This window comes from Hibiscus syriacus, unplaced genomic scaffold (genome assembly GCF_006381635.1).
Source record: "Hibiscus syriacus cultivar Baekdansim isolate YM2019G1 unplaced genomic scaffold, ASM638163v2 tig00110893_pilon, whole genome shotgun sequence".
NCBI classification, from domain to species: Eukaryota; Viridiplantae; Streptophyta; class Magnoliopsida; order Malvales; family Malvaceae; genus Hibiscus; species Hibiscus syriacus.
The window spans coordinates 4,644,057-4,671,442 of NW_024062901.1; the positions used below are offsets into that span (position 1 = coordinate 4,644,057).

Sequence of the window (27,386 nt, forward strand, 5' to 3'; positions counted from 1 at the left end):
ATTAATATAATTCATATAAAGATGTCATTTTTATTTAATTTCTTAAAGATTTTTGTAAGAAGAAAAAAAGAACACAAACCATGTCCACTTAAAAGTTATGTTTTGTGGTGTGTATGTGAAATAAGGAAACACATCACCACTCATCTCTTGTTACAGCTTCTCTCTTTCCTCCCTCCCTCCCTTTCCCTTCTCTTTCTTCTCCAACTTTGATTATTATTTTTTTTTAAATTCCTCTTTTTTCCCATTAAGTTCTCTTATTTTTAGCTTAGCAAGCTTTCCAGCTTTCTTATATAATATAATTTCATCTCCTTAACCTCAATTTATTCTGTGGCGGCTCCTCCTCCTCCCTCCCTCATCGCATCATCTTAAATCCGTCTTTTATTTCATCATTTGAAATATTCAATCTAATAAAGGAAGGAACTTTTCTTCTGTTGCTTTTTGGGGGATTTTTTTTTTGAAGAACCCGCCATGGTTGCGGCTACGCCTCAACAACAGCAGAAGCCGCCTACGGCGGCGATGAACGTGACGGTGACCGGGGCTTCAAAATCATCGGCCGAGGAAGAGGCTTTGAAGAGGAATACAGATTGCGTTTACTTTCTCGCTTCCCCTTTAACATGCAAAAAGGTTTTCTTCCCCCCCCCCCTTTTGTCTTATGGTTTGAAACAAGATCTTATTGTTTCTGGGATCTCTCTTTTGTACTTCCATTAGGGTTTCAGATTTAAATTCTATCCTCCCCTTTTAATTTCCTGCTTGTTCAGTTCTATGTTAGACGTTGAATTGGTAATAAATACATTTAATCGGAAAAGTAAACTGTTTTGTTTGTGTTTGAGCTTTTTAGAGGTTAGATCTTCCTGATTTATGTTAGTTTCTTAGTGATAAAGCCCTGGTGAATTCATCTAGAAATTTAGGGTATCCTTTCCTTGATGTTCCTCCTGGATATACTGAATAAAAGTATTGCCTTTTCTCCAAAGAGTTGGCTGTTAAATGTGTATTTTTTTACTGAATTATTATTAGTTAGGGGACATTAATGTTCCTTATAATAAACTCTTTATAATTGTTAAAAGGATTGTAGGGTCCGTTGTTTTCTCATTGCGATGCACTTATTCTGTGATCTATGATGGAATGTTTTGATGAATCGTCGCTAATATTGTCACTCCGAGACTGTTTCTGTTGTCGTCTGCCTGCAGTTTCACCTTTATCCTTTGGGAACTATTCTGTTGTCCCTTTGGATTAGTTTGAGGTTCATGTTTTGCCATGCTTCCTCATCGATTTTGTTTATCCGTAGAGCCAATTGTTTTAGATGGCATCAAATTGTCTTATAATTTACTTCATTAATTGTTAGATGCCGTGAGCGTAGTTAATGTGCTTCTATTCACTTTTTGACGTCAATGGCCGTTACCGTAACTAATGTTTATTTTATTTTCAATGCACGCAGGGAAGTGAATGCGAGTATCGTCACAGTGAATATGCCCGGGTTAACCCAAGGGATTGTTATTACTGGTTGAGTGGGAACTGCTTGAACCCGAAATGTGCATTTCGGCATCCTGTAAGTTTCTACTCTTCTCTTACACTTATATTATAAATCTATGTGCCATGCTAGTCTTACAGGTTCATGTGGGAGTCTTCTTGCCATAATTAGTTTCAAAAGTGAAGTTTGAAAAATTGTCCGACAATCAAAATTTGAATATTTATTTTAATAATTAAGTTATATATCCAGCTATTTCACCCATATTGCGATATATTTGGACTGATTTTGATTATGTTTATTCTGTTTTGATGTTTTCGTTTCAGCCTCTAGATGGCTTGTTGGGAACCCAAGCGACAACTCCAACAGGTTCTTCCAAGCCTTTGTTGCAGACAGCAGCAACTACAGCACCTGCTAGTCATATGCCTTACAACCAGGCGGTGTCTTACAGCACCAGCAAACAACCGGTGCCATGTATTTTCTTCTCCAAAGGACTTTGCATTAAAGGCGACAGATGTGCTTTTTTGCATGGTTCGAGTCCAAGTAATAAAGCCACACAACCAGCGACAACTACCACCGTGAGTGAGCCTCATTCTTTGAAGAAAACTTTTGGTGCCGTTGTAGCACCTAAGCCACAGAAGTTTCCTCCAACTAACGTTTCAAATATTGGTGGAATAGCTTCTGAAAATAGAACTGGTGCAAAAGTTAAAGCTACGTTCACTAGGAGTGGTACTGGAACTGAGAAAAGTGTGTCACGTACAATAGATGAGGAATTTCCTCGACACAAAGCAACAAAAACTACTTCAGTTGTTAATGGTGGCTCTACGGGTTATTCTAATCACTTGCATCAGGCTCATGCTTTAGATGAACCGAGTTTTCATGGTGGTAAGGACACTGATGAATATTTGAGAGAGTCTTCTCCGGGTTTTGATGTTCTTGTGGATGATGACCTGAGGGATGTGGATGAATATGGTATTGGTCGCTCTGCTAATTATGATTCCTTGGCTGATGTTGACCAAGAAATGTTTCAGGATCCACGGGGCTATGATTCATTTGACCATGTGCAAGGGAATTATGATTGGGACCAACAAAGGGCTTCATCTGAGAAGATACCTATAGGATCATCTACTTTTGAGAGAAGGGGTTACTCAAGAGTTGATAGCCCCAATCATGTTGAGGAGTCAGACCTTCGACATCGTTTGGCTAAGCGTAGGAGGGTTAATGGCCTGAAATCTGTTGTCAATCATGATCAAGGAATAGAAAATTATGAAGGGGAGCAGAATTACCGGGGTTCTTCACATGAGAGATCCCTTAGCAGTCGTCTTCAAGGTAGAATAAAGCTTCCTGGGAGATCTGTTGGCCATGGATCTGATTTACATTCTGAAAGGGGGATAGAAAGAGGGCGAAATCTGGGACGGCACTCGCCAGTAAAGCCTCAAACCAATTCCCAAGGAAGGCTCCGTGACAGAATAAAAGGAGGGGTGGAAGGGGAATTGGACAATATTGAAGGTCACAATTTTGTTGGCCCGAGGATTAGAGGAGAAGTGATGGTTGAGCGGAGCACTGATTTTGCAGGTCCAAAAAGTCTTGCAGAGCTGAAAGTTGGGAAGAGCACCGATAATAAGGAGCACCAGCTTCTCAGAAAGCGAAAGAGCATCATAGATCATCAACAAACTGAAGGTGATATTTCATTCAAAGGGCCAATGCCTCTTAGTGAGATTCTAAAGAGAAAGAGACAATCTAAAGGTGCAGCTTCTGGGAATGGTATAGCACCTGTAAATAAAGAAGATGATAGACAAAAACAAAGCAAGGGAAGCTTGATTAGCAGTTCCAATAACAAAGAAGCATCAGCGGCTCTGAAAGAGGCAAACAAAGAGGAAGAGTCCAACCCCGCAACTGCAGATATCGGAATAACGGAAGCCACTCATGGTGAATCCTCTCAACCACTCAACACTAGTGAGCATGAGGCCGAGGCTGAGGATGTGATCATTGGAGATGAGGGAATTGAAGATCATGAATACGAGGCAGATGACCAAAGGGATGAAGATTATTATTACGAGCAGCAGGTAGATGAAGGGGAATATAATAACTACGATGATAGTGAAAATGTGGATGTCGAAGAGGAGGAAGATGGCAACGACTTCGCAAAGAAACTCGGCGTCATGTTTTCGTGAACTGGTCCCTCAGGTAGAATGCTTTAAGCTTTTTCCCTATGATTAATCCTGGCTTTATGGAAGACCTTTTGAAGCTCATTTAGGTTTTGTTTCTTTAAGATCAATCAAGAGTTCGGCCACATATATTGGTATTTCATTGTATTAGAAGAGAAAACACTATCTCATTGTATTTAAAAGCCGACTTCCTGCTTTGCTCCACGGGCCTTTTTCCTTCTAGAGATGGCACATAGTAAACTCAAATGAGAAAATTAGTTTTGAAATATTATTTAATAATTTATATAAAAATTATTTTTCTGTAAATTTTTAACTAAATTATTCTTTTTGTTAATTTAACTAGCAAGTCCTATAATACAAAAGTAAGTAAATTTTCTCTGTAAAAAGATGTCCGTCATTGGTTCGATTTGAATCATTGTTTACGTAATATTAAACGAAGGAAAATTTACGAAACTGAATCGGTTTAAGAAAGATAGTCTAATTCTTAAATTAGTCCTCGTATTATGTATATAATTTTGCATTTCAATATTATATTTGTAGTTTAAGTTTTTATATAATTCTGAGAATTTAATTATAATTCTGACTTTATCATAATGTTCATCTACTTGATATTCGTTTCAAGTCAAATTTTAAAAATATATATACCTAATTTGAAATTTTCCATAATTAGAAAATTATAAAATTAAAATATTCAAATTAGAATTTATGGATTAATTTCACAATCAATAATGACTTCCAAGAGAATTTGACCATAAAATGCTGAAACAGAATCTGTAACGGATTCTCCAACTGAAGCCATTAAATTCCCGGTAAAGCTTCAATCTTTGCCTCACTCGCCATTTATCTGCTGCTTTCTTCAACCCTGAGAAAACCAAGAAAAAGTAATCCTCAGCCATGAATCCAACACTAGCTGTTCTCCCTCTGAAATCACTTTGTTCGTCGGTTCCGTTGCTCGCTTTTCCTTCACCCAAGCCCCTCCAGGGCTTGTTCTGCAAAGCCCGATTCCGTCGCTCAAAAGCTTCAACCATTCGCCAAGATGGCTGTTTCGGTCGGTGCCACCACTTCGATGATCGGGAAATTCTCCAAGCTCCCTGCACCAGAAATGGTCGTTGAACAAGAACCTTCTTTACAGGGAGAAAGAGAAGCAGAAGAGAAAACCCATGATCCAAAACCAGAGCAAACTTCATCGCTTTCCGAGTTCCTTGATTCGAGCGTTGGGGCCATCGAGACATATAAGTGGCTCATACACCTGAAGCTCCAAAGACACGAAGATGAAACAGCCCTTTCTCTCTTGAATCGTTTGGTTTCTGCCCAACCGGATGTCACTGATTGGAATTCTTGCTGGGAAAGTTGCTGGGAGACATGGGTCAAACCAAGGATGCGCGCAAACTGTTCGACGAAATCCTTCTGACGAATCCCTTCTCTTTCGAGACTTTGTACGAGTATGCTCTGTTGATGGATCCTTGCGGGGAAGGAGAAACTGTCCTCAAGAGGTTAGAAGGGATCTTAGCCCCTTGCTCAGGAAGGGAAGAAAGTCAAAGAAGCTAGAGATGATTCATAATTAGACAGTTACACGTGTTAGAAACAGTACTTATGCGAAATGATGTAAGCTTTAACGTAAATAATAAATGAATGAAAAATAAAATAAAATGATATAATCATTGTGTCATATAATTACCGTCTTAAAATTAATTTTGTTCCGATTAATATAATCTCGAAAGTAAATATCTCAAGGTTAATACAATTTTTAAATTTCGTACACTCAAAATAAGAAAATAAAATTCGTTTGATATTGCTATTTTTGAGAAAAAATATTTATAAGAATTCTTTCAAATAATCAAATAATCAAATATAGATTAATATTTATAAGGAAAATACAATAGATAAATCAGTAATAAATACTCTTCAATATCTTTCAAATATAGAAAAAAAAATTTCTAAAAGATATTGATTTTTTATTCAATTATTTGCATTATCCGACAATCCCCATTAATACAAATAAATAAAAAATTATTAAAAACGAGAAAAGTATAACATTGAAATTAGTTGCTTAAGCATTAGTATATGTTAGATTTCAATTAATACATAGTGAAATAAGAATTCTTCTCTTAACAAGTGAACAAATCTTGAACTTGTTAAAATAAGAGTAAACTTATGACATACGACTAATCTCAAATCCAATTGAGTTTCGCGATAGATCGATCACTTTAGCCAATTTATCTCGGGATGCTAGTAAGTGCTCTAGAAGGACAACCCAATATATTTCATAGAAGTTGGATAGTTCTTCACACTTACGTAGGTGATTACATAAAGTCTATCTTAATATAGACCACCTAAATCAGGGATATGAAATAATTAAGAGCATTTAGAAAGCTCATCCTCTCTTTTTTAAGATTCGGTTAATTCATCAAGTCCGTCTCACAATGACCACCCAAATCATTGGCTATGAACTCATTAAGAGCGTAAAACTCAATATCTCAAGTTAGTGAATTCATCAAGTCCATCTCACTGGCTAGGACCACCCAAATCATGGGCTATGAATTCATTGAGAATGTAAAGCTTATCTTTCATGTCTATAGATTCATCAAGTCTTCTCATAAGGACCACCCGAAACTTGAAATATAAATCCATTAAGAGCAAAAGCTCATCTTTATGCATGTACATGATTTACCATATGGATAGATAAGAATGTACAATATGAGTCTTTCTAGGGCTTTGTTTGACCGCATTGAACTTAGAAGGTTAATTTGGGTGTCCACCATGAATCGATCTACTAAATGTGTTTAAGACACATCCCCTCAATAAACCATGAATCACTTTTCATTTTAACTCTTAAGTTAGAGATCAATATAATTTCTCTTCAATTCTCTTATACCTCAAAGTACTATTATTTTATTTTACATACTTATGTCTTATCTTTTCATTGTAGACATGCTTTTAAACCATTCACATTTTATCTCACGTGTCATGTAAAAACACAAAGAATAAATAATTTTCTCTCTTAGAAGATTTTCAACAAGATAGATTTCTAAGGTATTCAACCTCTTTCCTGACTAAGTTAAGACTTATCATCTCAAGCTTTATAGTAGAGCTATTAAAACAAATTTTCACAAGCTTTCACAAAAGTTGCTATTTTTCGATAAACATATACCTACAATGAATTCACATGTATGATTCAAGATTTCTAAACTAAGATGATTAAAATTCTCGTAGTTTCATAAAAATTTTAAATAAATATTCTCATACGTATAAATTATAAACTTATATGCTTCACAACATAATACATTAAATTATTGATTTGTTTTAGACACCCCACATACTGTAACATTTATAGGATAGAGAATTTTCAGTTACCTTACATTCTCCAATCTCAAGGTTTCTAAATTAATATCATATAAGACATGAAAACAATGTTCTTCTTCAACTATATTCAAGTGAACTAGAGTAAATTCATTCTAGATTTTAAACATAAAATTACATGGATAGATAATCACTTCTTTTTTCTCAATTAGAAGAGTATAATAATAAAAATTTAATAGCTACAAAACTTTTAGTAACATAGTCTATCACTTTAATCAAATATTAACTTTGAAAAAATCATTAACAGTTCATTTGGGAAGAAAGGAATAGAAGAATCTTTCAAAATAGAAATAGAGAAATGGACCAGCTTTTGAAGAACATCAAGGAGCAAGTTAGAATCCAGCTTATGGACAAGAAAATCAATAGACTTGATGATGTTAATTCTATTCTCTGTAATTATTGGAGTATTAACTAATTTTTTGTTGTAAATAACTGGTTCCCCTCTTGGGATGTTTCTTGTTTCCTGTAATGTTCCTTTGGATAATAAAATTCAATTTATCCAAAAAAAAGTTTGATCTTAACAAGATTATCAAATTTCACTTTTAACTTACTCTCTAAGTTATGAAATGTACATATTAGTCATAGCATTTTACGAACTGAAATAGTGAGCATAAAAATGAGTAGTGCGCCAGGTAGGTACATGGAAAAAAAGAGGTAGCACACTGGGCACACTTAAATACCAAGTCTTTTCTAGAATCAGTCTTAGACATGCACTCTTATTCTATCGTAATCAATTTTTTTTTGAAAATCGATCCGATATTTTTTGAAAAATAATATGGTTATTTATGAAAAGTTGAGAGTAGTCACCAACCATTTTAATGTGCGATTGAAACACCTAAAATTGAGTAATTTTAATAAAATATTTTATTTTACTAAAAATACCAAGTTTTGATATGTGAAATCAGAAATCGAGTTCAGGAGTTAATTAGGTGTGGGGAAGGATTAACACCCCATATCGCCCAGAAATTGGTACCTAGTCAATTACCTTATATTTAAAAATTGGAAATTTTGAGGTTGATGTCTTATTTAATTTAAAAATCATTATGGGTGCTAAATTAAAAAAAATATATATTCATTTATTGAGACCAATAACATCCACCTTCAAACCAGTGGCGGATGCACTAAGCCCCTATAGGGGCCAAGTGCATCCCCATTATTTTAGAAAAATTGTTAAATTTAGCTTAATGTGTTTAAGAAAAAAAGAAAAAAATTACAATTTTTTTGCATATACATTAATTTTAAGAAAATAAAATTAAAATTTTGGACCTTCATTCTTAAATTTCTGGATCCGCCACTGCTTCAAACAATAATGCGTAAGCTTAGTTATTGACCTCAATATGCAAACATTGTCTTGAAAATTAAGAAATCATAATGTGTGGTTTTGAAAATGATGTTAACCTACTTCGGGAATTACCAGTAGTTACCACTGAGCATCACGCAGAGGACATACTATTAACTCACTAATAAGTGAACATTGTCTTATCTTTTATAACCAAATGCAATCAAATAACCATTTAATAACTAATTATACTAGTGGATTAATTCAGACTTTCCTCTAACTTAAAGTGTCAAATTATAAAAATCAAAGAATCTAAAGGACTAAACCTAAAAATAGAGTATCTAATATTAATCCTAAACAATTTTAGTAAATTATGGAATCGAATAAACAAAATAGAACCTCGGGCAATAAGACGAAGACCAAATGAAAAATTCACCTAAATTAAAAGGACTAAAGTGAAATAAGATATAAACCTCATGGATCAATCCATTTTAAGAAATTTAATCTAAGCCAAATTTTAACAAGTATAAAGTTACAGCTTGAAAGAAAAGGTAACAATATCAAACTTAAAGGTAATTTCTAAATAAACAGATAAATAAATAACGATTTAACAAATGTCAATACATTGAAGGGAAGCAAAAACAATGGCTCAATAAGATTCCATACTAAAAACTAAAGCAACAATCACGCATGCTTTAAAGAATGAGAAAATAATACATTTTAAGGAAGAAAAAATTACATAATAAATTAAAACAAATTTGGATATAAATAAATAAATAGCTAAAATCAAGTCAAATTTTAAGGCAAGGCATAGAAATGAAAATAAAACTAATACCATATAAATAAATACATAAAGAAAATTTTCAAATAAGTAAATAAATAAGTGCATGGGTATAAATGGAACATATATATTCATATAGATTCAAAAGTATTTTTTTTAATTAATCACTGGTATCCGATCTATTACCCGACTAATCCAGATCGGGTACTGCAGAGGTGAGGGTTAGGGGTGTAAACGAGCCGAGTCGAGCTCGAGTATTGTTGAGCTCGACTCGACTCGAAAACTCTGAAATAGAGCTCGACTCGACTCGAAAACTCGCGAGCTTAAAACTTTCAAGCTCGACTCGAACTCGAAATCCTGAACTGAAGCTCGTGATAAGCTCGAAAAGGCTCGAAATGAAAAAAAAAATTTCTTAAACTTAACTCGATTGAAGCTTCAAACTCAAACTCGAACATGAACCTTAAATAGATAAAAATCTTACTTAATTTTAAAAATAAATCAATACATAAATTTTAATATTATTAATAATTTATTTTCTAAAAAAATAAAATCTTAATATATTATATTTTCGAGTTGCTCACGAGCTTTTCGAGTCGAATATCGAGTAGCTCGTTTCGGCTTGTTAAGAACTCGAGTCGAGCTCGAGCTCGAGTTGAATCCATTCGATCCGAGTATTTATCGAGCCTTAATCGAGTCGATCTCGAGTAACTCGCGATCTGTCTCGTCTCACTTACAACCCTAGTGAGGGTAATCCTCCTAACCCAGTTTGCTACATTCGCGAACACCAAGATTCAAACAAAATATATAGAAAGTAATTCAATTTACTAATTACACGCTAATAGGAAGGAAATTGGAATAAGAGTAGAAATTAAGCAAGCATGAATTGAATACAAGAAATAAGAACGAAATAAGAAATTGAACCAAAATTACTATGAAAATAAATGTTTACGATACAAATATTGCGCTAAATAAATAGACAATAAAAGAGAAAGAAATGAAATATTGCAACAGTTAGAGTACAAAAATAATAATAAAAATAAAAGTAATTTTTTTTAAAAAAAATAATAATAATAAAAAGGTTACTAAAATACAAATGAAGAAAATGAAGAATATAAATTTAAGGGTAAAGTATATAAATAGTCCTCGAACTTTTAGCATGTTTAAATTTTAGTCATCAAGCTTTTGAAACTTTTAATACAATAATCAAACTTTTAGTTCGTTTTCATTTCTGTCTCTGTCGTTACCTTCCTGACATGACAGTTAACCTTCTTTTTTACTAGACATGAATTTAAATAAGATTTATCTGACCCAAAATTTGACTCGATTTTTAATATAAAAATTGCACTCGTATCCAATTTAACACAAATATATATATATATATATATATATATATATATATATATATATATATATATATATATTTTTATCAGGTAAAATAGGGGCCTAACTAAAGATATAACTATAACAATATAATAATAGTTATCCCTAGATATATAAGGATATATAAGGATTAATTATATTATTGTTTTTGGACTGAATATTTTTTCACATTATATTATTGTTCTCGAGTCGAGATATATATTGTTCCTTTTAAACGTAAATTTGATCCGATCTTATCCTTCAAAAACTTAAATTGATCTAACTTGAATTTAAATGTTAAAAAAAATCCCTACAAGATTAAATCAAAACTCGTGAGATTCATCAAATGTTTATTTCTAATTATGATTATTTTTGTTAAATATGTTTAAAATCTAGTTTGACTATTAGTCTCTTTATTAGGTATGAATTATAAATTTAAGTTTTATTATTTAATTCAATTGTTTGAAATATTTATAATTTAATTATATAAATATTATTTTAAAAAATTAATTTTAGGGTAAATTATGTGTATATTACCTAAACTATCAGTTTTGATCCGTCTTAGTACCTAAATTTTCAAAATTTTAAATTTATACCTAAAGTTTAATTTTTGTTTCATTTTAGTGTTTTTGTTCAAAATTTAACATTAGTTTAAAAAATATGAAAGTTTAGGTACTAAAATAGACCAAAATTGATAGTTTAGGTACTAAACACATTAAATTTTTAACGGCGTGAGTATTAAAATAAAACAAAAACTAAACATTAGGTATGATTTTAAAAAAAATGAAAGTTTATATACTAAACCGGATAAAAACTGATAGTTTAGGTATTAAATGCCTAGTTTACCCTAAATTTTAAATGTATTAAACTAATAACGAGTATGGAGAGAGTTTGACGATTCTTGAAATCAAATCCAAGTCTCGTAAAATGCTTAACAGATTCAACAGAATGTGCAACGGATTCTCCAACCTCCCGAACGACTCTCAACCAGTTGCATTTGCCTGCATAATCTTGAAACTAACTGATTAAAAGGCCCTTTACATTCCCAGTAGAGCTTCGATCTTTGCCTCACTCACTCGCCGTTTCTCTCCATAGCTTTCTTCAACCTTGAGAAAGCCAAGAAAAAGTAGATCCTCAGCCATGAATCCAACACTAGCCACATTCTCATCACCGTGCACCGCCGTTCTCCCTCTGAAATCGCTTTCTTCGTCGGCTCCGTTGCTCGCTTTTCCTTCACCCAATCCCCTCAGGCTCAGGGCTTGTTGTTTTGCAAAACCTGATTTCGTCGCTCAGAAGCTTCAATCCTTGACCAAGACGGCTGTTTTTGTCGGTGCCACCGCTTTGGTGATTGGGAAATTCTCCAACTTCCCTGCCCGAGCTGACCCTGTGCCGGTAACGGAGGTTGAAAAAGAACCCGCTTTGCTGGGAGAGAAGGAAGCAGAGGATCCCAAATCAAAGCAAACTTCATCGCTCTCTGCGTTTCTTGAATCGGGCGCGGAAGCTGTCGAGGCGATGAAGGCGTTCATACACCTGAAGCTCGAAAGCCAAGAAGAAGAAGAGGCGGCTGGAATCCTGAATCGCTTGGTTTCTGCCCAACCGGATGTTACCCATTGGAGACTCTTGCTGGGAAGGTGTTGGGTGACATGGGTCAAACCGAGAAAGCGCGCGAAGTGTTTGACGAAATCCTTCAGTCGGATCCGTTCGCTTACGAGACTCTGTACGAGTATGCTTTGCTGATGGATCGTTGCGGGGAAGGAGAAGATGTTCTCAAAAGGTTAGAAGGGGTCGTAGCCCTCGCCCAGAAAGAGAAGAAACCCAAAGAAGCCAGAGATGTTCGATTCATAATCTCCCAGTTACACTTCCTCCAAAACAACTTGGACAAAGCTTTGCTGAGTTACCAACAACTGGCCAAAGAAGACCCGACTGATTCTAAGCCGTATTTTTGTCAAGGGTTGATATACAGGATGCTTAATATGAACGAAGAAGCTCAAAAACAGTTCTCCAAATGCCAGCAATCTCACACTCCGGAAGGGCACTTGAGGCCACGTTTATAAAAACTTAAAACTGTTCAACACCAACGAGGGGGATTGAGTTTTTTTTTTGGTTTGGGGGGGGGGGTAGGGAAATTTTCTGTCATTCTTGTGGTATACACTTCTTTAGTAGTGTGTTCCTTTAGGCCTTTAAGCCTTGCTGAAAAAGATGCAATCGATATCGAAACCCTATGTAAGTTTCAGAGGGTACATAAAGAAAATAAAGAGATGAGCCATGTTTTTTTGTTTTTTTGCAGTTTCTGGCTTCGATAATATACTAGACTTACTGGTTCTTTCTGTTATTTCTCAAGTTCATGAGCCATATTTCTTGCTTTCGATTAGGCAATAAAACTTAGAATCTACTCAGACTTTCAGAGAGTTTGCAGTTCAAGTAAAACGTTGCACCAACTTCAGGCTATAGATTTAACCATCAAGTTAAACAAAGTAGAGCAGTAGTTCTTTCATCTATGTTACAATCAAAAGCATGTCAAATTCAACCAACCTGAACATACCATCTAGAATTTCAGGGTTTGGGTTCGACTTGGCCTCTCTACTCTTCTTGTCAAATTCCAAACACAAACACAAACCCACATGGCTCAAACACAAACACGCTTTCAAGAGATCGAAAAACAAATAAGTCAGTTGGCTCAAGCGGTTGGTAGCCTAGAATCTCGAGGCCGATTACCCTCACGAACCGAAACAAATCCGAGAGAAAATGTAAGTTTGATTACTCTTCAAAATGGTACTATCATCTCACCTGAACCGACGAAAGAATCCGAAAAAGAATTCGACAATAAAGGAGAAGGCGCATCATCGAAGAAACAAGAAGAAAATCTTTGCCACCATCCATTTCAGGTAAATTCGTTCCTTCTTCCTCTTTTTCTTCTGCTTATGAAACTCTGTCTCCCTTTCCTAGTAGACTTATGTGACGTGATGAGAAAGAGGAAGAGAAAAAAAATCTCGACATTTTTAGGAAGGTGGATATTAGCATCCCCTTCTTGAAATGATTCGGAAAGTGCCCTAGTACGCCAAGTACCGTAAAGATCTATGTACCAACAGAAGATGATTGACCGAAAATGAGAATGTGAACTTGAGCAAGAATGTTTCTGCAGTTTTTCAACGACAGATTCCACCGAAGTATAAGGATCAATGTATGTTAGTCATAGCTCATAAGACTGGCAATGTTCGAATCAAGCACATGATGTGTGACTTAGCGCATCCATCAAGCGCCATGTGTGACTTAGGCGCGAATGGGGTGAAGTCACCTTTAAACTCGGTTTGGATTGAGTTTCGGATGGAGAGCATATATTTTCGGGTCGAGTCGAGTCGATCGAAAACTCCCCAACCCATGCCCATCTCTAAATTTAATTTGAATAAAAAATAATTTAAATCAATATTAATCTGAATAAAAAGTAACTTGAATTGAAAAAAAATAGAAATACAAAAGTACTCATACAAAAAACAACCAAATTTGATTTATCCAAATCCGTTTCGTATCAAACATCGACTTGATTTTAGCTTGATAATTAGTTAACTTTTAGAGGTTAAAAGAACAATTAATAAACTAAAATATATATTAATAGTAATTTGAAAATATACACGAGATATCAAAACGACGTAGTTCGCGAAGAAAAACTAAGGTATATAAGCAGCGGAGAAGATGCAAAGAATCTCAAAATCCATTAGATTCCAAAAAAATGGAAGATTTTTGGAAGCGCGCCAAGTCCTTCGCTGAAGAAGCGGCGAGGAAATCTCAAACCATAACAACGCCGAACAAAATCGCCGATCTAGTCGCCGGAACCGCCAAGAAGTCCAGGGAGCTTGCCCTTGAAGCCTCCAAGAAAGCCGATGAATTCAAAACTGCGGCTCTCCGGCAAGCCGATCAAATCCAATTCCAGAGCCTCTCCAAGTCCATTTCCGATGTTATCCCCCCTCAACTCTCCTCCCTCTCCGTTGCCGCCCCCGGTTCGTATTTCTCGGATCCTCCACCGATATACGATTCGGAGCTCCGGAAGTTTGGTCTCACTGATGATTGATTGACGTTTTTAATTAAATCTGGACGAAAAGAAAATACTAAAAAGGTAACATTTGTGGCCATATATTTGTTTTTAGATGAATTTTCGTGTAATTTTTATCATTTTAAATTTCAATTGCCATCCAAATATGTAAGAATCGTTTCAGTTATTGTACTTTGATTATTAATAAATTGTGTAAAACACAATTTTCTTATGCAGGAAATCAAGAAATTAAGATATGAGTTGTGTCCGCGTGTGATGAAAGAAAGAAAATTTTGGAGGATATATTTCATACTTGTTAGTACTCATGTCTGCCTGTAAGTGTTTGATTAGTATTACAATTGTGGTAATTTATGATAAGGGATCGAATTATTATTTGATGTAAGGTATTTGTATTTTTAGTTATGAGAAGCAGTACATGGAGGAAGTTAAACAGAGAGCAAAGCAGGAAGGAGCAAACGAGGACGAACCCAAGCAAACGCCCGGGGTTAAAACAGAGCCATCGGAATCTAGTCTGAAAAGTAAAACTTCGAGTGCATCTACCGAGCAAGATTTGGATACGTTTTTGTTGGGAGATTTCGAAGAAAGTGATGGTGGCGGAGGAGGTATGTTCGATCCATCAAAATCCTTGTGTTTAATTGCGGATATATGATATCTTCGTACGTTTACTTGTTTCCTGCAGCTTTGATATTTTGAATTGCTTGATCTTGAATACGCTGATGACTTTTATCTTCAAGTTACATTTTCTAAAGGATGTTTTTCCTGAATCATGTTAAAGCTTGATTATGGATTGTGTAGCCTAACTTTCTTTGGCCGATTCAATGCAATATGTTGATCTTGGAAGAGTTGTTTATATCCCTGATAAGATATGTGGCAAGCTTCATTGTTAATGGATAGCCATTTTGGAAATGCTTTTGTTCCTTTTACTTCCATTTTGTTAATTATTGGCACATCTTTCAGATGATGGTGATGATGGGAGCTTTGGTGATGATTTTGACAAGATCGGAAATTCGGTAAGCTCAAATAACTTTTATACTACCCCTTTATATAGTGTCTTAAGTAGCTTCCAAGAATGTTTCCAGTTGCATCCTCTGATCTTTCAATATGTAACACCAAATATGCCAAGGTTCATTCTCCCCCTATAATTGGTCGTAAGTTGTCTCCTTGCAGGATGTTGAAGAATAGAAGAATGCAGAAGGAACAAAATCTTAGCTGCTACGTCGAGAAGAAGACTGTCGAGGGGGTAGCACGAGCAGCCGGTGGTTCCCGGAGCATGATCCGGCGGTTGGGAGTTCAGTAACTATGGTGTATGTTTACTTTATACAAGATATATGATTACTGTTTGTAAATATATTTGGCATTATATACAAAAAGCTGCCTTTGTATAAAGAATCTCATTCTATTTATCAAGTAATTGGTTATTTGTGGTTTAACTATTTCTTAGGTCCTTATCAAGTAAATGGCTTATTTGCATTCTTAGTCCCTCCCTAATATTGAACATTTAATTTAATCCATTTACCTTTTACTTAAGTGGAGAAATATGCCTTTGGCTCTTTCCAATAGTTGATAATTTAATTTAAGCCTTTAAAATGGTTTCCTTTCAGTTTTGATCCCTCAACTTTTATAATTTTATCTTGGCCCTCCATTAAATTCTTGACTTTTTATCTCTTACTGACCTCCATTTTAAAACTATTTGTATTTACCTCTCAACGTTTCAATCTATCTCCTTTTGTGTCGAGTATAGACTCAAAATTAAACCCCAAGTTGAATGTTGACATTAAACCTAAATTCAAGCAAAATTAAACTTCGAACCCCTAACCCTAATCTAAACCAAATATAACTCGAACAAATATTCAACTCAAATTCATTTCCCAAACTATACGATAAACTATTGAATTCCATTCTTTATTCAATTTAAACTTAAATATTATCTTTTCCAAAACGAACAATCAAAATCTTTCAGAAAAGATGATTTTATGAGTATTCGATTATCAAACCCAAACCGATCGACGATGATCTCGTATTTCAAAATGTGTTTTTCAAAACAATAAATTTTTGAACCATCTAAAAATAATGTTGACAATATATATGATTATCTATGCAGAATGAAGGACTGAAAAATAATAATGTAATTTTTTTAGAAGCAAAGCCAAGCATGCGTGCATGAAAGATAAGTGCATATGGTTTTCCTGCCCTACTGAAAGTTATTTCCAGAAAACAAATTTAATTTTTTTTTGTAACGAATACATCAAAACCCTTAAAACAACTATTTTTCAAAGTTATCACACATTATTATCATTAAATACTTTGAAAATGATAATAAAAGAGAATAATCACGACCCCACTACCACGAAATGGTTATTATTACAAATAGCGTCGTGCGAGTAAAACTTAATAAAAAGGTAAAAATACATCATATGTTCATATACTTTTTCAAAAAACTAATACGGTCCTCGTATTATTTTTTCTCTCAGTGTGGCTCTTTGACCGACGTTTTTATCATTGATCGTTATGATACTGATGTGGTAATTTATGGTACTGACATGGCGGTTTGCGGTGTCGACGTGACAGTCCACATTAATTGATAATGTGGTGGGTAACATGGTAGATAGACTAAATTGGTAGCTCAAACATGACAGATGTATTGTCACATCAACACCGTGAATTATCATGTCAGCATTGTAACGGTGAAACGCAGAAAAACGTTGATCAAAGGATCACATTAAATTAATTTTTTGAATTAGAGAGTCACATTAAAGAAAATAATACGATGGTCACATTATTATTATTTTTCAAAACAACAATAACCTTCTATGTCTTTTTACCTAATAAAAATGATGAAAAGACATAATTATTGATAGAATTGTCTGGTATTTATTTTCCGATTGTTTCACAGCCTATCAAATTATTGTTAGAATTTATTATTTAAATTTCATTTTGGTTTAACTTAAAAATTAGTAGTTTTATTAGTTTAATAACGATAAATGCGAAGATAAATATGATTTTAGATTTTGATGTATTTTTGCATAATTTTTTTCTTAATTTATCGTCGATTATAATAAAAAAATTCCTTTGATACCTATGATTTTTATTATATACAAATTTCTATGTAAAATTATTTATTCTTATTTTTATGATCAATTTCATTAATCGCAGATATTAATAATCATAAACACTGATGGCCAAGCAACTTAAGTGCTAAATTAATACTACTATTAATTCAGAAAATGATAAATAAAATTGATAGCTTTAATGAAATATTGCTAAATACATTACATTAAAGAATGTCAAGAATACTATTTTTTTTAATCCATTGCATTTAAATCCAATTTATTAAATCAATAGACCAATTTGTATAATCAACGAGTTAATGACTGGTTGATGTTTGACTCTTGAAAAATTTTCCCTCGCCATAATTCTATGCATATAAACCAGCTTCCTGCAACAACCAAGAAGAAAGATCAAAACCCAGATTCATGCAGCCTTTCTGAGGTGAATTTCTCGTTTTCTCTTCTTTTTCAGTAATTCGTTGTTTTTGGATGATACCCAGATTTTGTTTTTGATTGTTTGTATGTTTTAGAGAATTGAAGAAGCTGAGGAATATGGGTTTGCGAGGCGAGCTTGGAGGAGACATTTAAATCCAATTTATTAAATCAATAGACCAATTTGTATAATCAACGAGTTAATGACTGGTTGATGTTTGACTCTTGAAAAATTTTCCCTCGCCATAATTCTATGCATATAAACCAGCTTCCTGCAACAACCAAGAAGAAAGATCAAAACCCAGATTCATGCAGCCTTTTCTGAGGTGAATTTCTCGTTTTTCTCTTCTTTTTCAGTAATTTCGTTTGTTTTTGGATGATACCCAGATTTTGTTTTTGATTGTTTGTATGTTTTAGAGAATTGAAGAAGCTGAGGAATATGGGTTATTGCGAGGCGAGCTTGGAGGAGACGGAGTGTGGGGAAGTGAAGGAGAAACTCTACAGCAGCAAGATGAGGTTGAAGTATTTAAGCATGGTGAAGGCCGAGAAGCTCAAGAGCTTGGCTCTTGCGAGGATTCGAATGGCTCGAGTCAAGTTATGGGTGGCTCGAGCCATAAGCGTCTTGCTGCTTTGGGCTATAGCCATGCAGTTGAGATCGCTGGGAGAAATAGTTTCTTCATCGAGGATTCCTAAATCTACCTTATATTATTCTCTTCCTCCTGAAAGTACGTAAAACCTCCTTTCTTTTGTGTATGCATGCATGCATAGTAGGGAGTATTCGATCGAGTTGAGTCAAAAGATTTCAAGTTATTCAAGTTAACGAGTCATATTTTACAACTTTTAATTTAACTTGAATTTTTTTAGAGTCGAGTCGAATTTTCGAATTTCTATTTAAATTTAATTGTAAATATTATGATATTATTTGATTCAAATTTAAATAGTTTTTTATAACTATATACAATACATATATATTTCTTCATATATAATATACATACATCATACAAATTCGAGGGACTCGACTTAAACTTAAAAATTAATCCACTAATTACTAAAATTTCAAGTTATTCGAGTTGTGTTTTACAACTCAATTTGAACTTGAAATTTTTTTGAGTCGAGTTTATGAAATTATAACTCGAAGTCAATTCGAGTCGAAAAAATAAATTTTTTGAGTCGAATTTTGATCACCCTGTACATGCATGTATGTATGCTTTGAATTTCGTCATTTCTGTTGATGTATATGCATGCATGCATGTACGTTGTGAATTTTGTCATTTCTTTTGATGGATGTATGCATGTATATAGGATCATTAAAATTCATGAGGATAATTTATTCTATAACATATTACATGTATGATCTAAAGTGTTCACACGGTAGGTACAAACATGTTTAAAATTGGCATAATGATAAAAATGGGTCTAACGTTTGATTAAGTAGTCACTTCGGTTCCTATTTTTTTATTTGATACATTTTGGTCTCCCAAAGTTTTATTTCGGAACAAAAAGACTCATGTTAGTTAACAAACGATTAATACTCTAAAATTAGGATCTTTTGTCCTAAAAAGACTCATCTGAATGTAAACCTTTAGTCATTAATGGAATTCGAACTTTTCAGCGGTCTACGAGAACAATGGTTACCTGATGGTATCTTCAAATGGAGGATTGAATCAAATGCGATCCGGTGTAAGTAATCAATTCGATCGATATCGTTATCGTTGTCGTTTTGATTTCAGTAATAATCAACTTGTTCTACACATACATGCAGATATGTGATATGGTTACAGTTGCCAGATTCTTAAATGTCACCCTCATAGTCCCTCAATTAGATAACACATCGTTCTGGAATGATTACAGGTAAATTCATTCACTTTCTCAGTGAATTAAACTACTAAGATCTGGTGTTTGTTTTAATGGATCGATCCCATTTCTTGATGAAGAAATTCCCAATTATTTGTTCTTTGAAATTGCAGTCAGTTTGCCGATATATTTGACGTAGAGTATTTCATTGCATCGCTGAGAGATGAAGTTCGGATATTGAAAGAGCTGCCTCCTGCGGAAAAGCAGAAAGTTGCTGAATCAGTGTTCTCAATGCCACCGATCAGCTGGTCTAACATGACATATTACTATAACGTGGTATGGACTGTTTGTGAATCGTTCGTATAACGTTCATTTCTTAAGTTAAATAAACGAGTATGAACAAAATTTTTATGTTCATTCGATAAACGAATGAACACGACTAAAGGTGTGTTCGATTCGTTTATGTTCACGAATGAGCTCGTTTATAGGCTTGTTTATGAACTCGTTTATCGGATCACTTATAAGCTCGTTAACATGATTTCCTTTTTACTTTTATTTTTTTGGTTAAATTACGTTTTTAGTATCTAAACTATCATTTTAGTATGATTTAGTTCCTAAACTTTCAATTCTTTTAAAACCATACATAAAGTTTAGTTTTTGTTTTATTTTAGTACACCTGTTCAAAATTTAATGTTAAATTTTGATAAAAATTGAAAGTTTAGGTACTAAAAAGGGAAAAAACTAATATTTTAGGTACTAATCGTGTTAAATTTTTAACGGTGGGTACTAAAATGAAACAAAAACTAAACGTTAGGTGTGATTTTGAAAGAAAATGAAAGTTTAGGTACTATAACTTACAAAAACTCATAGTTTAAGTACTAAATACATAGTTTACCCTTTAAGTTTTTTACTTTTTTATTAATATTTTTTATATTTTAAATATCAATGAAAATAGGGATTAGATTGAATATATGATCAACTTTGGAGTTTAAACTGTGTAATCTAAAAAATTTAAGGACTAATGGTGTAATTTCACTACTTCTTTTATCTTTGCAAATAAAAGGGTAAAAAGGAGATTTTATAACTAAACGTTAAACAAATAAGTTTGCGAACATACAAATGAATATGTTGACAAACGTTAAACGAATCAAACATAAACACTTTTAAAGATAAACAAATGAATACGATCATTTTTATTTTGTTTTTTTTTAAACGCAGATTCTTCCACGGATTCAAACGCACCAAGTGGTGCATTTCCAGAAAACCGACGCAAGGCTGGCTAACAATGGACTCCCCGAAGAGGTGCAAAAGTTACGTTGCCGAGTAAACTACGAGGCACTGCGGTTCGCACCTTCGATACAAGCGTTGGCCGAAAAAATCGTTCGAATCTTAAGAGAAAAGGGTCCTTTCCTAGTCCTTCATCTCAGATACGAAATGGATATGATCGCATTCTCCGGTTGCAACGAAGGCTGCAACGAACAAGAGATCGACGAGTTAACGAAAATGAGGTAAACAAAATAGCTATGCATTAGCTCCCGTTCGAGCAACATGCTAATAACGCGAACGCATGATTATACCTTCGCTTTATTAGTACGTTAGAGCACTAACGAGATTCGTGTGAATTCGATTGTTAATCGTTACGATAATGTTGTTATCAGATATGCATATCCATGGTGGAAAGAAAAGGTAATAGATTCGGAGAAGAAGAGACTGGCTGGTTTGTGCCCTTTGACACCTGAGGAAACAGCACTGACATTACAAGCATTGGGGATCGACCGGAATATCCAAGTTTATATAGCTGCTGGAGATATATACGGAGGAGAAAGAAGATTGGCAACACTAAGAGCAGCTTATCCCAATCTGGTTAGTTTATAACTGATAGATTAATTCAAATCGAGTTTAATTTCATTCGTTTTTTCGATCATCCATACGAGTAGTTCGAAATCGGGTTGAAACTTACTTGGTGATTTGTACTACAGGTGAAGAAGGAAACATTACTACCGCCTTCAGAGCTTGAACCTTTCAGGAACCATTCGAACCAGATGGCAGCCTTGGATTATTATGTGGCGGTGGAAAGCGATATTTTCGTTCCGACAAACGGTGGCAACATGGCCAAAGTGGTCGAAGGCCATCGACGGTAAAATCTACTAGTTCGAGTCTTAATTTAATACAATATCGAAGGTGTTTTTGTAATCGAATTCCGATCTTATTCAGTTACTTGGGGTTCAAGAAAACAATTCTGTTGGACCGCAAGGCGATTGTCGATCTAGTGGATCTGTTCAGAGCTGGATCAATAAGCTGGGAAGAATTCTCATCGGAAATGAAGGAAACTCACGCGGATCATATGGGGAACCCTTCGAAAAGATCGGTGATTCCCGGTAAACCGAAGGAAGAAGACTACTTTTACACAAACCCAGAGGAGTGTTTGGCAAGAGTTGATGATGAACCACAAGTTTCTGAGGATCAGCAACAAGAAACTGATGCTGAAGCTGAACCGTGAATATATACAGTTTAGGGTTTGTGGTCTAAACCCTAAACCCTTGAAGGGTATTAGATTTGCAGGTTTCTTGTCTTGCACGGGGTTAAAAAATGGAGATTGACACAAGCATTTTGAGGAGGATATACATCCGTATAGGCAATAACATATACAGAACGAGGGTTATTCCTATGTATGTATAATTATGAACTTACATTTACTCCCAATTTCAAAACAGGAAATCAATCAATGATCAAAACATAAATTCATTCTCATATATGGGTACCTAATTTGACTTTTTTATATTAAAAAGGACCAATGCAATTACAATCAACATCATATAATTGACCTTTAAACTATGTCAAATAGCGATAGCCAAGCGTTTTTCATAATAAATGAATAGTTGGTATTCTTTAACGACTAGGGTTCGAACATCATATATATATACCAGGAGTGTGAATGTTTTATCCCGAAAGGTTGAGAGTTTATCTTTGAACAGATAATGTTGCCTTGTACTTACTCCAGATTAATAAAAAAAACTATGTTAAATAACAAAAAATCATTTATGTCAGAGTTAATTGCATCATATGTCCTCAAAGTATGACCCGAGTATTTTAAATTGGTCCTTAAACTTTTAAATCTTTTAATTTCATCCCTAAACTATGATTATCATTTTTAATTACTCCTCAAACTTTTGAACATTTCAATTTCAACCCCAAACTATGACCTTCATTCTAAATTGGTCCCCAAATTTTTTGAACATTCCAATTTTTCCCAAACTATACATATATGCTAATCACATCCCTAGTCAATAAAATTGTTAGCTCAAGTTGTATTATTATATGTTTAAAAAATAAATTTTAGTTTAAACTATGGCTGAAACTAATTACATATTTGGATGAATTTTGGGATGAAATTGGAAGAATCAAAATTTTGAAAATTAATTTAGAAAGAGGGTAATAGTTTAGGGATGAAATTAGAATGTTCAAAAGTTTAAGAACTAACTTAAAATGAGATTCATAGTATAGGAATGAAACTATAATATTTAAAAATTTAAGGATCAATTTGAAATGAAGGTTATAATTTGGAAATATATAATATAATTAACTCTTTATGTTATGAAGACGAACATTTATCAACTATAGGGCACCGGTTTCTCAACTATAATGCATTAACTAGGGACAATTATTTGTATTCAAGTGATTATACAAATCAAGTGAACTCTTTCTATAAAAGTAGTTATTTGATCACATTCATATAAGAGACGCGTATAATAAAAAAATTACTCTAGATTAAGTTCTTCGATTATTAAAAGTTATAAAGTAATATTTCGACTATATATTGTTGTTTTGTTGAGTCCCTCGACTATTAAGAGTTACAAAATTATCCTTCGACTATTAAGAGTTACAAAATTATCCTTCGACTATAGATTGTTGCTTTGTTGAGTCCATCAACTATTAAAAGTTACAAAATAGTCCTCCAACTATACATTGTTGCTTTGTTGAGTCTCTTAACTATTAAAAGTTACAAAATGGTCGCTCAACTATTCATTGTGTTGCAAACCCGTCATTTTCCATTAAAAAAATATACGATATTATGAGTTGAACTTTAATCCATTGATTGTAATATGATAAAATCTGATCACAGAATCTTAAACGACTATCATATCTCAATCATCAATATAACGTCCAGCTTAAATAATCATCAATTTTTAACAGAAAAAAAACAAGTGTTAGGAAGATAATGAATAGTCGGGTGACTTAATTTAGTAGTAAGAGGACCATTTAATTTATTAGTCAGACGACCATTTGTGTATTTTATCGTATATTTTGTAATGAAGGAATCTCGAGAACTAGATGATAAGTTTCACGAGGAAGAGATTAGGAAGCTTAGGGGAAAGCAGGTGGTTCTTGATAGTTCATCGAACAGCACAAAGCAATTCTGGCCTCATCTTTCATGCAAGACGCCTGCATTAGATTTTGCTTTAATGACCTGATAAGATCAGCATTTAAATCCAAAGCATCACGATAATAATTGTAATAAATTCTGATATCAATGTTGAAAGCAGAATTTTTAACTCGTTTTTCAGCTGAATTCGTATGCTTTTCAATTTCAACGACAATCATAGAATTACAATTATTATACAGAATCCTTCGTATTCCATACATTTCCTCCTGGAAAATGACTGCAGCAAAACGTGACCCAACTTATGTAAATCCCATTTATGCCTCCCAAGCCACCACAATCGAACATTACCCCTTCCTTTTAAGGAAAATTTTCTCCGACATAGGAGAACCGGCTTTCCGATGTTTTATCTTGTCACAAATTCTGGTGGGGGAACTACTCTCAGCCAAGTTGTCCGAGTAAAGTTAAAGTTTTCGTTCATTTCGTATCGGTTTCGGGTTTAGGATAACAATAGTTTAAGTGTCCACTACGGGCGATTTCGGCCATGGGGATGAACGACTCGAAACATGGTTTCGAAGAAGATGAAGCATTCATTCAATATGATAAGGTGGAGTTGAAGTTTTCCATTAATGATAAATTGAAGAGCTTGATGCTGCCTAAGTCACCTGGATTTGATCAATTCAAGCCATGGATGCTCGTAATCACAGCTATGATGGTTCTGCTATGGATTTTCGCATTGCAATTAGCTTCGATGGGAGACGATATCGCCCGTTAGCTGGTCCAACATGTCCTATTATTACAACACGGTGAGTTAACTCGTATGATCGTATCCGCGTAACCGGTGCCGAACGTTAAACGTTTTCCGGGGATGATTGAACGCAGGTTTTTCCTCGTTTCCAAAGATACGAAGTGGTTCGGTTCGCCAAAACGGATACCAGGCTCGGTAATAATCTACCCGTTGAGGTTCAAAAGATGAGGTGTAGGGTTAACTATGAAGCCCTAAAATTCACTCCTGCAATAGAAGAAATGGGGAAGAAGATCATAAGAATTTTGAGGAGAAAGGCCCTTTCTTAGTCCTACACCTCAGATATGAAATGGACATGTTAGCATTTTCTGGTTGTACTGAAGCCTGCAATCTAAGTGAAGCTCAGGAGCTTACAAGACTGAGGTGAAGCTCAAAAACTTAACACGTTTAGTATCTAAATTATCTGTTTTTTTTTTGTTTTAGTATCTAAATTTTCAATTTTTTTTCAAAAACTTAACGTTAAGTTTTTAACGGTACTAAGATGAAATAAAAACTAAATGTTATGTATGATTTTGAAAAAAATAAAAGTTTAGGTATTAAAACAAATCAAAAATAATAATTTAGATACTAAACATATAATTTACCCTTATTTTAATTTTGTTACTTGAATTTAGTTTCGATCCGAACCTTATTAAATTCATTCAAGATTATACTCTTAACTAGGGATAGCAACAGGTCTGGTTGGGTGGGATTTTTGGTCAATCCAATCTGACACGAAAAGTATACTGCTCTACACGAATTTAATTCGGTCCGAATTTAAGGAGATTTTATCCGACCTGAAATTATTTTTTAACCAAATACAAATATACATAAAAAATCTTGTTTTATTCGATAAAATAGGAATCTAATTAAAAAATATGGAGAGGGATATTATAGCAATTATCTTTAATAATATGTGAAAATTATATTATTATCCTAGGTTAAGTCGAGTCTGAGATTTTTCATTGTAAACTTGACATGGCCCTATTTCACCCTTTATTAAACTCGACTCGAACTTGATTTTTTTTAAAAATCTCGATGCTTTCTAATCAAATTCGAGTTAAATTGACATCTCTCATCCTACCACCGTGATTAAGAGCATAAAACTTAATTCGATTAGATTTTTTACTGCGTAGATTTCATTTGTGATAAAAAAATTTATCACTATAAATAGATATTAAGGTGAACAACTAATATCATTCGGTCTTCTTAGAAAACCTAATTTGAAGCTTAAGTTTCATTTATAATCAAGTGATCATCATTGTAAACGGATAGTAGAGATTAAGGTTAGAAATTAAGACGTACTATTAGTGAAACTTCTCCGCCTTTGCTTGGGGTCTTTTTATATTAGTGTTTTAAGTCTTAAACCCTAAACCCTAATTCGAATATTCTAACGATATTCATGTCTAGGTATGCTATTCCATGGTGGAAGGAAAAGGAAATAGATCCGAAGCGCAAAAGAGAAGCTGGACTCTGCCCATTGACACCATTAGAGACAACAATTACACTGAGAGCATTCAATATTGATCATCGAATCCAAATATATATAGCCGCTGGCAATATATATGGTGGACACAATAGATTGGCTGCTCTCAAAGCATTCTGTCAGAATTTGGTAAATTTCTTTAAAGGCCCCCCAGAGTCTAGCTTTATTTGCAATGAAGTCCTTGACTCCTATTATCTGGTTTCATTAAACCGTGACATCTTCTTGCCGACCTACGGAGGCAACATGGCAAAGGTCGTGGAAGGTCACCGGAGGTACGTCGTGTATTTTCGACAGTAATCTGGTATAGGAAAATGTATCGAACAAGCATGAATTTATTGATTTTTCACTGATTGCATGAACCAGGTACTTGGGGTACAAGATGACAATTAGTCTAGACAGATTGGTGCTCGTTGGTTTGATCGATCAGTACAAGAACGGAACGTTGAAATGGAACGAATTCTCGCAGGCAGTGAAGGCGGCTCATGCGAATCAAATGGGGAGTCCGGCTCAGAGACTTCAGTTCCCCGAGAAACCTAAACAGGAGGATTATTTTTATACCAACCCAGAAGAATGTTTGTCGTCGATTGTTGTAGGGAAACCTGTTACAGATATCGGATAATTGTTATTAGCCCCCATGGACTCCTTGGTGAGTTTGAAATAGGGGGCTCATTGTAACTTTCCTTAATTAAAAGGAGTAAATTGTTCTTTGGTGTGTATCACCGGATTCATGCACTCCTTTAAACCGTGACGATTCGTAAATCTGAAGTTAGAATCCGAGCATCCTTGAACCTAATGCTGGCGATATCGAGAAAGTAAAAAAAAATTGTACATTTGATCGATTGAACCACTTTTCCTAGATAGGTGTCCAAATCTTTTTTAAATCATCCATATCTCTAATGTTACAAACACTTCTCATTTTAGGTGTTTGGGATGTAACAACGGTTGGTAAAATAGACTGCAAAATTACACCGTTAGCATTGACTGAAAATATAAACAGTAATT

The 27,386-nt window shown here is 34.1% G+C and overlaps 4 protein-coding genes and 3 pseudogenes across 4 annotated transcripts; all 7 read left to right on the plus strand.

The window, feature by feature from the left end:
• Positions 1 to 266: 266 nt before the first annotated feature.
• Positions 267 to 3,743, plus strand: LOC120145707 (zinc finger CCCH domain-containing protein 17-like). The gene is made up of 3 exons (XM_039159469.1): positions 267 to 624; positions 1,436 to 1,546; positions 1,792 to 3,743. The coding sequence occupies exons 1-3, from the start codon at positions 469 to 471 to the stop codon at positions 3,637 to 3,639; spliced, it is 2,115 nt and encodes a 704-aa protein (XP_039015400.1). The 5' UTR covers positions 267 to 468; the 3' UTR covers positions 3,640 to 3,743.
• A 712-nt stretch (positions 3,744 to 4,455) lies between these two features.
• On the plus strand, positions 4,456 to 5,194 carry LOC120145604 (annotated as a pseudogene).
• A 6,358-nt stretch (positions 5,195 to 11,552) lies between these two features.
• On the plus strand, positions 11,553 to 12,484 carry LOC120145262 (annotated as a pseudogene).
• Positions 12,485 to 14,128: 1,644 nt separating this feature from the next.
• LOC120145606 lies at positions 14,129 to 14,478 on the plus strand. Its single transcript, XM_039159420.1, has one exon. The coding sequence runs from the start codon at positions 14,140 to 14,142 to the stop codon at positions 14,476 to 14,478; it is 339 nt and encodes a 112-aa protein (XP_039015351.1). The 5' UTR covers positions 14,129 to 14,139.
• Positions 14,479 to 14,646: 168 nt separating this feature from the next.
• LOC120145108 lies at positions 14,647 to 15,861 on the plus strand. The gene is made up of 4 exons (XM_039159005.1): positions 14,647 to 14,774; positions 14,860 to 15,062; positions 15,418 to 15,470; positions 15,628 to 15,861. Exons 1-4 carry the CDS (start codon positions 14,671 to 14,673, stop codon positions 15,640 to 15,642), a joined length of 375 nt encoding a protein of 124 aa, XP_039014936.1. The 5' UTR covers positions 14,647 to 14,670; the 3' UTR covers positions 15,643 to 15,861.
• A 2,384-nt stretch (positions 15,862 to 18,245) lies between these two features.
• On the plus strand, positions 18,246 to 22,384 carry LOC120145077 (rhamnogalacturonan I rhamnosyltransferase 1-like). The gene is made up of 9 exons (XM_039158979.1): positions 18,246 to 18,265; positions 18,357 to 18,664; positions 19,552 to 19,619; positions 19,702 to 19,790; positions 19,907 to 20,069; positions 20,952 to 21,241; positions 21,392 to 21,596; positions 21,713 to 21,870; positions 21,948 to 22,384. Exons 1-9 carry the CDS (start codon positions 18,249 to 18,251, stop codon positions 22,231 to 22,233), a joined length of 1,584 nt encoding a protein of 527 aa, XP_039014910.1. The 5' UTR covers positions 18,246 to 18,248; the 3' UTR covers positions 22,234 to 22,384.
• A 2,495-nt stretch (positions 22,385 to 24,879) lies between these two features.
• On the plus strand, positions 24,880 to 27,003 carry LOC120145607 (annotated as a pseudogene).
• The last annotated feature ends 383 nt before the right edge of the window (positions 27,004 to 27,386 follow it).

What these genes read in the sequence shown, in the direction of transcription:
- LOC120145606 (XM_039159420.1), top strand. Translation starts at nt 14,140, where the DNA reads ATGGAAGATTTTTGGAAGCGCGCCAAGTCCTTCGCTGAAGAAGCGGCG.
- LOC120145077 (XM_039158979.1), top strand. An exon ending in TGAATCAAATGCGATCCGGT is followed by an intron (nt 19,620 to 19,701) that starts GTAAGTAATCAA and finishes ACATACATGCAG; the next exon opens with ATATGTGATATGGTTACAGT. An exon ending in GTGGTCGAAGGCCATCGACG is followed by an intron (nt 21,871 to 21,947) that starts GTAAAATCTACT and finishes GATCTTATTCAG; the next exon opens with TTACTTGGGGTTCAAGAAAA.
- LOC120145108 (XM_039159005.1), top strand. Translation starts at nt 14,671, where the DNA reads ATGCAGGAAATCAAGAAATTAAGATATGAGTTGTGTCCGCGTGTGATG. An exon ending in GTTAGTACTCATGTCTGCCT is followed by an intron (nt 14,775 to 14,859) that starts GTAAGTGTTTGA and finishes TTGTATTTTTAG; the next exon opens with TTATGAGAAGCAGTACATGG. An exon ending in AAGTGATGGTGGCGGAGGAG is followed by an intron (nt 15,063 to 15,417) that starts GTATGTTCGATC and finishes CACATCTTTCAG; the next exon opens with ATGATGGTGATGATGGGAGC.
- LOC120145707 (XM_039159469.1), top strand. Translation starts at nt 469, where the DNA reads ATGGTTGCGGCTACGCCTCAACAACAGCAGAAGCCGCCTACGGCGGCG. An exon ending in CCCCTTTAACATGCAAAAAG is followed by an intron (nt 625 to 1,435) that starts GTTTTCTTCCCC and finishes CAATGCACGCAG; the next exon opens with GGAAGTGAATGCGAGTATCG. An exon ending in AATGTGCATTTCGGCATCCT is followed by an intron (nt 1,547 to 1,791) that starts GTAAGTTTCTAC and finishes TTTTCGTTTCAG; the next exon opens with CCTCTAGATGGCTTGTTGGG.